General features: G+C 44.8%; 1 protein-coding gene across 1 annotated transcript; it reads right to left on the bottom strand.

Annotated features, from left to right (window-relative positions):
- Positions 1-247: 247 nt before the first annotated feature.
- On the bottom strand, positions 248-9,134 carry LOC132387575 (zinc finger protein 229-like). The gene is made up of 2 exons (XM_059959957.1): positions 9,068-9,134; positions 248-3,889 (listed from the first exon to the last, which is right to left on the bottom strand). Exon 2 carries the CDS (start codon positions 3,476-3,478, stop codon positions 2,255-2,257), a length of 1,224 nt encoding a protein of 407 aa, XP_059815940.1. The 5' UTR covers positions 3,479-3,889; positions 9,068-9,134; the 3' UTR covers positions 248-2,254.
- Positions 9,135-10,444: the final 1,310 nt, after the last annotated feature.

Raw genomic sequence — 10,444 nt, 5'->3', positions numbered from 1 at the left:
TCTAAATACATCTTTCTGTCATCAGGGACACACCTTCTGAATTCTTCAATTAAAACCAACTCTTTCAAGCTGTAAAAATCATCATTTACATGTTCAGATGTGCACCAGTGGTCAAAAGACACAAATTTCTCATAAGCAAATTCTGTATGTCTGGTTCACAGATTTCTAAACTTTTGCCTGTCTGCTTCTGGGACCAACTCGTAAGCTTTCAGCACAGCCTGTTTCACTAGGTCAATAATGTGTGGTGTGTGACCATGTGGTTAAGGTGTTGAACTAGCGATCTGAAAGTTCTGAGTTCGAGCCTCAGCCGAGGCAACGTGTGTGTCCTTGAGCAAAGCACTGAACCACACACTGCTCCTGCACATTTATAGCCCAGTGGCGATGACTGGGGCAGCATAAATAAGTAAATAATCAGCTGCTTCAGCTACTGTCAAAGCAGAATAGGCTTGCTAAGCCTTCCCCTTAATTACACTTTGTAAGAGAATTTTCTTACTGCTTTTCTGTCTCTCCAGCCTGAAATTGCCTCTGCCTCCATCTTTAATTTTTCTAACTTGCACTGGAGCTCAAGCTCACTAGGTTTACTTTCAGGAAACACCTCCAACTCCTCCACTTTAAACACATCCTCAGATACATAATGTTCAGCTATTATCCTCTGCATCTGTGCCCTCCTCATTGTCAATTTCACCTTAGCAAGTATTAACACTTTAGCAATACTCAATAACTCAATCCTTCTGGTGTCCTCTAATGCCTGAGAGGTTCACACTTCCAGATATCTATCAACATCCATTGCTGCTGATTTTCCACACACAAATAAATCAAAAGGGATTTATCCAATGAAATCGATATTAAATCAATCCTTAAATTTGTTCATATCCCAGACGCAGGCCCCATTTTGTTACAAACCATAACGCTTTAGAAACGAACCAGCAGCAACAGACTACTCCCAGTGGCCACACATTTTATTTCCACATCCCATTCCCATTCTGATATGTCTATCCATGGCCTCCTCTACTGTCAAAATTAATCCAAACTCAGGTTGGAGGAACAACACCTTATATACCGGCTGGGTAGCCTCCAACCTGATGGGATGAACATTGACTTCTCTAACTTCTGTTAATGCCCCTCTTCCACTTCTTACCCCATCACTGACATATTTAATTGTTTGCCTGTTTTCCATGTCTCTCTGGTGCTTCCCCCGCACCTTACTTTCTCCCGAGGCCTCCTGTCCAATTATCCTTTCCCATCTCCAGCTCTGTATCACTTTTGCCAATCACCTTTCCAGCTCTTAGCTTCATCCCACCACCTCCAGACTTCTCCTATCATTTTGCATTTCACCCTCCCCCCACTACTTTCAAATCTCTTAGTATCTTTCCTTTCAGTTAGTCCTGATGAAGGGTCTCAGCTTGAAACGTTGACATTTCTTCTCCTTATAGATGCTGCCTGGCTTGCTGGGTTCCACCAGCATTTTGTGTGTGTTGTTTGAATTTCCAGCATCTGCAGATTTCCTCATGAGTGTTATGTGTATAAATCTGTAGAAATAAATCTCCCAAACTATTGAGCTCAGGGGAAACAAGGCTTGGAGTTTTGAGATGGTAAAGTATGAAAGTTCAGTTCAACTACAGAATAGGTGATGAGAGAGAGATATTTGTAATCCAGGGTAAATGTTGAGAGAAGGCAATTATGTTGTATTCCACAGGTTTCATGGTGGTAAAACGAGACCAACAGTCACCGTAGATTTTATCTGTCATCCTTCCAAATCCACATACTAATTATCATCCGAAGTGACTTGTCATAAGGGGTATCATCTTCAAGTGAACTACCACACCACAGCCAGGCAAGGGGTAACACATAAGTGGTCTCCACAGGATATCCCAAATCAGATCCACTCCTATGGATCAAATGAGGTGACAACCACACATTCGATGTAAGGTGAATCCACCCTTGTGGGCAAAGGAAAGTTCCAAACAGTGACCCTTGGCCACTAGTTCCCTGGTTTCGACCCTTCCATTTTTCCTCCTTTGTCTCTGTCTGTCTCTGAGTGTCTGTGTCCTTGGTTAAAACTAAACAAGCTGCACACGATGTAAACAAGCTGCAAATTGGACTGATTTGTCTTTTTAATCTCTCCCTCTCTCTCTCTTAAAATGAAAGTCCACAGCAAACAAAACCTAGGGATGCATAACAATGGCCACTCCCCATTGTGAGCTGAGAGGTGTGCCAGTAGGTGGGATGACTGTGTGAATCCTTTCCCACATTCTCAGCAGGTGAACGGCCTCTCTCTAGTGTGAACTCGCTGATGTCTCTGTAGGCTGGATAAATGAGTGAATCTCTTCCCACAGACTGAGCAGGTGAACGGCCTCTCCCCAGTGTGAACTCGCTGATGTACCAGTAGGTTAGATGACAGAGTGAATCCTTTCCCACATTCTGAGCAGGTGAAAAGCCTCTCCCCAGTGTGAACTCGCTGGTGTCTCTGCAGGGTGGAAGAGTCAGCAAATCTCCTCCCACATTCTGAGCAGGTGAATGGCCTCTCCCCAGTGTGAACTCGCTGGTGTCTCTGTAGGTTGTAAGAGTGAATGAACCCCTTCCCACAGACTGAGCAGGTGAACGGCCTCTCCCCAGTGTGAACTCGCTGATGTACCAGTAGGGTAGATGACAGAGTGAATCCTTTCCCACAGACTGAGCAGGTGAATGGCCTCTCCCCAGTGTGAACTCGCTGATGTCTCTGTAGGCTGGATAAATGAGTGAATTCCTTCCCACAGACTGAGCAAGTGAATGGCCTCTCCCCAGTGTGAACTCGCAGGTGATTCTGTAGGTGGGATGACTGAGTGAATCCCTTCCCACAGACTGAGCAGGTGAACGGCTTCTCCCCGGTGTGAACTCGCTGGTGACTCTGTAGGTGGGATGACTGAGTGAATCCCTTCCCACATTCTGAGCAGGTGAACGGCCTCTCTCCACTGAGAACTCGCTGATGTCTCTGTAGGCTGGATAAATTAGTGAATCTCTTCCCACAGACTGAGCAGGTGAACGGCCTCTCCCCACTGTGAACTCGCTGATGTCTCTGCAGGTTGGACAAATGAGTGAATTCCTTCCCACAGACTGAGCAAGTGAATGGCCTCTCCCCAGTGTGAACTCGCAGGTGATTCTGTAGGTTAGCTAACTGAGTGAATCCCTTCCCACAGACTGAGCAGGTGAACGGCTTCTCCCCGGTGTGAACTTGCTGGTGACTCCGTAGGTGGGATGACTGAGTGAATCCCTTCCCACACTCTGAGCAGGTGAATGGCTTCTCCCCAGTGTGAACTCGCAGGTGTTTCTGTAGGTTAGCTAACTGAGTGAATCCCTTCCCACAGACTGAGCAGGTGAACGGCTTCTCCCCGGTGTGAACTTGCTGGTGACTCCGTAGGTGGGATGACTGAGTGAATCCCTTCCCACACTCTGAGCAGGTGAATGGCTTCTCCCCAGTGTGAAGTGGCTGGTGAGCCATTAGGTCAGATGACTGAGTGAATCCTTTCCCAGAAATTCAGCAGATGACCAGCCTCTGCCCAGTGTGGTGTGAACTGATTGGTGTGTCCACAGGTGGGATGACCAACTAAACCTTTTCTCACACACAGAACAGGTGAATGGCCTTGCCCAGTGTGAACTTGCTGATGTACCTTCAATTGTGATAACCGAGTGAATCCATTCCCACTGTCTGAGCAGGTGAAAGGCCTTTCTCCTGTGTAAAGTGACGGGCTTGCGAGTTGGTCAGATGACCGAGAGAATCCCTCCCCACAGTCTGAGCAGGAAGGATGGTCAATTGGATCCTTGCTCCACTTCTTAAATATCTAGACAGAGACAACAAAACTGTTGTGCCGTGCTTGAGCTTCCTGGAGACGAATTCCTTCTCATTTTTAACCTGTAAAAAGATTTACAAAATCCATCAATGGGTGTAGGACAACATTTCAGATGACATTACTTGAGTTGCCAAAGTTTGATCTGGTATCACACTGTTACAGTGAGGTTCTACCCAAGTTGGACAGAGAAATCATCTCCTGACTGGGCAGAGTGCTGGCATCTGGAATGACCATCAATTCCCCGATGTTCTTCCTGTCTCTATAAGAATGGGGCATTTCTGCCATCTCCAATCTGTGCCTTGGCTCAGTTTGACTCTCCCCATTGGTATAATTCCCTGTTCCCACTGAGCTGCATGGGTTCCTGGCCCCACAGTAACTGAAACACTCTCACACAAATAGTTTTTTTTGACGTGCAGCTGGGATCTTCTTTTATGTATTATTAACTTAAAGTGCCACAGTTTTAACGCCATATAAAAAATTCCTGCTGAAATGACTGGTTGGTTCACACAGCTGTCAAAATGGGTTAGAGTGAATTTTTGTATTATTTCAGGTTCTTGTCACAATCATAAAAAATTTGAACACAGAAACAGACACTTTGGGCCATCTAGTTTGTGCTGAACTATTTAAACAGCCCACTCCCACACCTCTACCATCCAGGTACCAACACAAACCTCTTAAGTTTTGAAATCGAGCTCGCATGCACCACTTGTGCTGGCTGCTCATTCCACAGCCGAATGACCGTCTGTGTGAAGAAGATTCCCCTCATGTTCCCCTTAACATTTCACCTTTCACCCTGAACCCATGGTCTCTGGTTGTTGTCCCATCCAATCTTCATGGAAAAAGCCAGCTTGCATTAACACTATCTGTGCCTCTCTATCACAATCAAATCTCACCTCAATCTTCTGCATTCCAAGGAATAAAGTCCTGATTTGTTCAATCTTTCCTTATAACTCAAATCCTCCAGACATGGCAACATCCTTGTGAAATTTCTCTGAAATCTCTGAACTTCTTTTACATCTTTCCTGTAGGTGGGTGACCAAAACTGCACACAATACTTCAAATTAGGCCTCACCAATGTTTTCTAGAAGTCAACATAACATCCATCTCTTGTTATCAGTACTTTGATTCATGAAGGGCAATGGGCTGAAATCATTCTTTCCATCCCTATCTACCTGTGATACCACTTTCAGTGAATTAAGGACTTGTATTCCCAGGTCCCTTTCTTCTACAACACTCCTCCGTGCCCGATCAGTCACTGTGAAAGACCTCCCTTGGTAGGTCAGACCAAAGTGCAACAACTCACACTGGACTGCATTAAATTCCATTTTCCATTTCTAAAACCATTTTCCCACCTGGTCCAGATGACACTGCAAGCCTTGATAGTCTTCTCGCAGTCCGCTAAACCCCCAGTCTTGTTGTCATCCACAAATTTGCTGATCCAGTTAACCACACTATCATCCAGATTACTGATATAGATGATAAACAACAACAGATCCAGCACTGATCACTGTGGTAACCACTGGTCAGAGGTCTCCAGTCAGAGAGGCAACCATCTGCTACCACACTCTGGCTTCTCCCAAATTCTCATCCAATTTACTGTCTCATCTTGAATGCTGAGTGACTGAACCTTCTTGACCAACCTCCCATATGAGACTTTGTCAAGTGCCTTGCTAAAGTCCATGTAGACAACATCCACTGCCTTGCCTTCATCCACTTTCCTGATAACTTCCTTGAGATACTCTATAAGATTGGCTAGAGCCATGCTGTCTATCCTTTATCAGTCCACACCTATCCAAATACTTACAGTATATACTTGGTTCCTGCACACACATTCCAATAACTTTCCCAGTTCTGATGTCAAGCCCACCGACGTATTATTTCCTAGTTTATTTTTACAGCCTTTCTTGAACAGCAGAACAACATTGTCTGTCCTCCAATCCTCCAGTACCTCACCTGTCACTAAGGATGATTTAAATACCTGTGCTAAGGCCCCGATAATTTCTGCACTTGTCTTCTGCAGGGTCCTAGTGATCAACTTGTCAGGCCCTGGGGATTGATCCACACTAATTTGCCTCAAACCCCTCCACCTCTGTAATCTGTACAGGGTCCATGAAGTTGATGCGGCTTTGCCTCACTTCTATAGACTCTGTGTTCATCTCTTGAGTAAATACGGATGCAAAAAAAATCTCCCCAAGTCTATGTTATCCCTTTATATGGATTACCATTCTGATCTTCCAGAGAATTAATTTTTTCCCTTTCAATCTTTTTGCTCTTAACATATCTGCAGAATCCCTGAGGATTCTCCTTCACCTTGTCTGCTGGGGCAACCTCATGCCTTTATTTCTTTCATAAGTGTTCACTTGAATTTCCTGTATTTCATAAGTACCCCATTTGTTCCTCTCTGCCTGTACCTGGTATGCACCTCCTTTTTATTGATCTGGGAGAGGAAAGCCAAAGGGGTTATAGATCTGCATGGTGGGAGGTGGGGGTAAGGAGGGTTAAACTAAAGTTGCAGGGGGAATGGGAGCCTGAATAACAGAACAGATAGTGGAGAGTTTTTGGAGACAGATGTTGTTCAGGCCTCAGACAAAGTCAGGAATGAAAAAGTTGAGCATGGTGCAGTGAATATGCTGAGCCCTGTATATTTCAATACAAGGAGCAGCATAGGAAAGGCTGATGTGTTCAGGGCATGGATCAACACCTGGAATCAACACAAGGATCTGGCAACTGTGGACTGGGACAGGCTGCTTTATGGCAAAGGTGTGCTTGGTAAATGGGAGGCTTCAAAGCGAAATTTTGAAAGTAGTAAGCGGGTATGTCAGAATAAAAGGTAAAGATAGAAACTGTAGGGAAACTTGGATTGCACGAGATATTGAGACCCTGGTAAAGCACAAAATGGAATTGCATAACAGGGATAGGCAGTCAGTTTCTTATGGAGTATAAGAAATGCAAGAGAACACATAAGAAATCAATCAGGATGGCTAAAAGATGGCATGAGGTTGCTGTCACAGAAAAGGTGAAGGATAATCCTCAGGGATTCTCGTGATAGATTAAGAGCAAAAGGATTGCAAGGCACAAAGTTGGTCCTATGGAAGACCGGAATGGCAATCCACGTGTGGAAACAAAGCAGATGGGGGAGATCTTAAATATTTTTCCATCTCTATTTACTCAGGAGATGGACAAAGGATCTATGGGAGTGTGGAAAAGCGGCATTAACCATTTCAACCCTGGGGAAAAAACACTCCTCTGGCCACTCACACGCTCAATACCCCTCATCATTTTATACACCAAAAAATCTCTCTAAATATAAACAAGGAAATTATACATTGCACAATCTACTTTCCATGATTCAGTACATTTACACAGACAGGTGTGTAAAAAGGGCCCAACGAATACCAGGGACAAACAGGCCCAATTCACCAGAACCACAAACTGTTCCTGCTGCTACCATCCAGGAAATGGTACCACAGCCAAAGGAGCAGCAGGCCCCGGGACATCATCTTCCACCAGGCCATCAGTCTGATTAATTCATGCTGATACAATTGCATTTCGATGTTATATTGACTGTCCTATGTACAAACTATCTATTATAAATTACTATAAATTACACATTGCCCATTTAGATGATGTAAGGTATATATTTCTACTCCTCATGTTTATGAAATATGTATCTAATAAAGTCAAATCAATTCACCCTCTCCACTATCTGTTCTGTCATTCTGGCTCCCATTCCCCCTACAACTTATTTTAACCACATCACCCCCTCCCCTGCTCACTATCACTAGCAAGTCTTACCACTAGGATATTCATCCCCTCTTGTTCTGTTCCTCTAACTAACGAATCCCCTATCAGTCTTTTGACTTTCCTCTGCCAGGTCATTCCCCCCACAGCTTCTGAAGTGGTCCACCTGTTGTTGTGTGAAATGGCCACAAGAGTACTCTGCGATGCCTATTTAACCTCATTCCCCTTCCTGACTCTCACCCAGTTTCCTGTGTCCTGCACCTTGGGTGTAACTCACCTCTCTTCATGTCATATCTATCACCCCTTCCAACTGCTGGATGATATGGAATTCACCCATTTCAAGCAGCTCATTGAAGTGCAGGGTTACAAGTTGCAGCTGGATGCACATCTTGTAGGGGAGGGCATCAGGGACACTACAGGTCTCCCCTCCTTCCCTCGAATAACCCTCTAATTTGTAATAACCAGTGTGCAGATAAATCTTGTACTGTGTATTTTTTACCCAGTGACAAGATGTGCACAGTGAATTTTATATAGAGAGGTATTCATTTTCACAGCTAGCAAATCACTGTCAATAGGAACTTTGATCTCCTCTGGGTTTGATCGAGTTCATCTGCACTCTCACACAACCTATGTAGCAGGCCTGTAACAGGAAATGCAGGAGTTTCTCACCAAAGCTTTTGCACATTGTCCATATGTGGTTTGCTTGCTAAATTACGCTTTAAGAAGTCAGATTTCCAAATATCACTCCACTTCTTCCCACTTGCAAATTCTCCAGCAACTTTTGCATCACCAAAATGCAAACAGGCATCACTAGTTTCTGTGTTCTACATATATATTCCCCCTGAACCCGTCCCCAATGACTGATGGTGGTGACCTCAGTGATGGCAATGCCAATGAATATGAAGGGAAGGGCAGTAGTCTGTCTCACTGGAGTCTGGCACATTTGTGATGTGAAAGCTACTTGTTGCCCAGGGCAAAGGTGTTTGATATCATAATGTACCCAGAGAGAATGGGACAAAACATGTTCTTACCGGTAGAAAAGTCCAGAGCAAGAGGAGGTAGAGGAAGCAACACACACAAAATACTGGAGGAGCTCAGCAGGCCAGGCAGCATCTACGGAAAAGAGTACTAATGCTGAGTTCCTCCGGCATTTTGTGTGTGTTGCTTGGAATTCCAGCATCTGCAGATTTTCTCTTGTTAGTGATTGGAGGTAGAACAAAGGTGATTTTCTCAACTGGTGATGTAAAAGATTTTGTTCCCTTTCTCCGAGTTCCTAATCCTTGCATTTAGATAGCTCGAGCTCAGCTCTGTCTGAGAGATCCATCGGTTCCCATTCCCTTATCAGCCAGAAGCTCCCCGGGGCCCGTGTACGGATCGTGGGGCTGAGAGAGAGGGAAGAGGACAGGACTGTCCCGGGATTGCTGCCCACGGTGTCCGAAATTCAGAGGAATTATCCTGAAGTCGGTATTTAAGATAAAAACACGGTTAATCGCTCTTACCTGCAACCGACATTTTCAAATCCTTCTGTGCACTGCGCGCATGCGTGAAACTCAGGGACGGCCTCAGCCTGACGCCTGCGCATTTCATCGGCGCTTCAGCGCCGGCGAAATTCTGAACGAATTGCCCTATGGGTAATCACGGTGCCATTAAAGATTTCTGCAAGCACCGGTTCAATGTCCATAACTCATTTTTTTTTATCTTGGGTATAGAAAAAATCTGCAGCTGTTTTAACGCAGAAAGCGGCTCCCATAAGCAATATACTCAATATCAACGTGTATCTAATGCCAAAGTAAAATGCAGATATAAAACATAGGAGATTCTGCAGTTGCTGGAAATACTGAGAAAACATTTTCTATGTATTCCTCTCCAAAATTTCTGCCTTATCTGTTGATTTCCACCTGTGTTTTGCAGAAATTAACCACCTTTTTTTTCAATCAACCAGTTTCCAAATGCTTCTAATCTTTCACTTTTAACCCCTGACTCAGGCTGGCAAATCTTCGGTTTCTGACTCTGCACCATCGAAGATTCACTCGCTAGTCTGCTGTCAGACTTTAGAGGTGCATTGTATTTCGAGACCGCAGGTTCGTTTACTGTGAGTGTCGCTTTAAGTGGCTGAGTGAGGCGGGGCTGTGACGTCAGGAACAAGCTGCGGCAGCGGGAGCGGGAGAGGGAGAGGGAGACAAGCTGTTGGAACTTCAGCGTGTGACTGCTATAGGCTGCAACTCTTCCATGCCCAAAAGGTTGGGTTAATCTCATCATCGGCACGCAGTGCACAACGGATGTGTGACTGTCACTTCGTATCATCCATATGTGTGGATTTGCTGGAGTATCCTGTGATATCACTTTTGTTGGCCCTTACCTGGAATCGGGGTGTTCTGTGGTAATCACTTGAAGACGATATTCCTGTGACTGTCACCTGGTGATATTTCTAAGTGGATTTCGGAACTAATCGACGGATAAGATCTTTGGCGACTGTTATTTCGTTTACCCAGCGTGGAATGTGTGTGGAATTCTTCGTAATTGCCTTCTCTCTACATTCCCTTTATTAGTAACTACGCTATACAGCAATATAAATGCAGATATATCAAACAGGTTAGCAATAATTGTGTGTGTGTGTGTGTGTGTGTGTGTAAGTAAGTAGGAAAGTCAAGCTTCTTCACGCCTCGGGGTGAATGGATACCGTCTTACGGTGATGAGTGAAGTTCGGTTCAGTTCGTGGGATTGAGTCGAGTAGTGATGGAGAGAGAGAGGGAGAGTTTTGAGTCTTCAGGTAAGCTGACGCCGTCGATAGTCCCGTCGTCCTCCGAAATCCTTTAGAAGTCACCGACTGTGACACTACAAACGGGACCGTTCTTCTGTGGTGGAGTTATTAACCC

The sequence above is a fragment of the Hypanus sabinus genome, unplaced genomic scaffold (assembly GCF_030144855.1).
Source record: "Hypanus sabinus isolate sHypSab1 unplaced genomic scaffold, sHypSab1.hap1 scaffold_1994, whole genome shotgun sequence".
Taxonomy (NCBI): domain Eukaryota; kingdom Metazoa; phylum Chordata; class Chondrichthyes; order Myliobatiformes; family Dasyatidae; genus Hypanus; species Hypanus sabinus.
The sequence above is the reverse complement of the archived record's forward strand: the minus strand, read 5'-3'. Positions and strand labels throughout refer to the sequence as shown.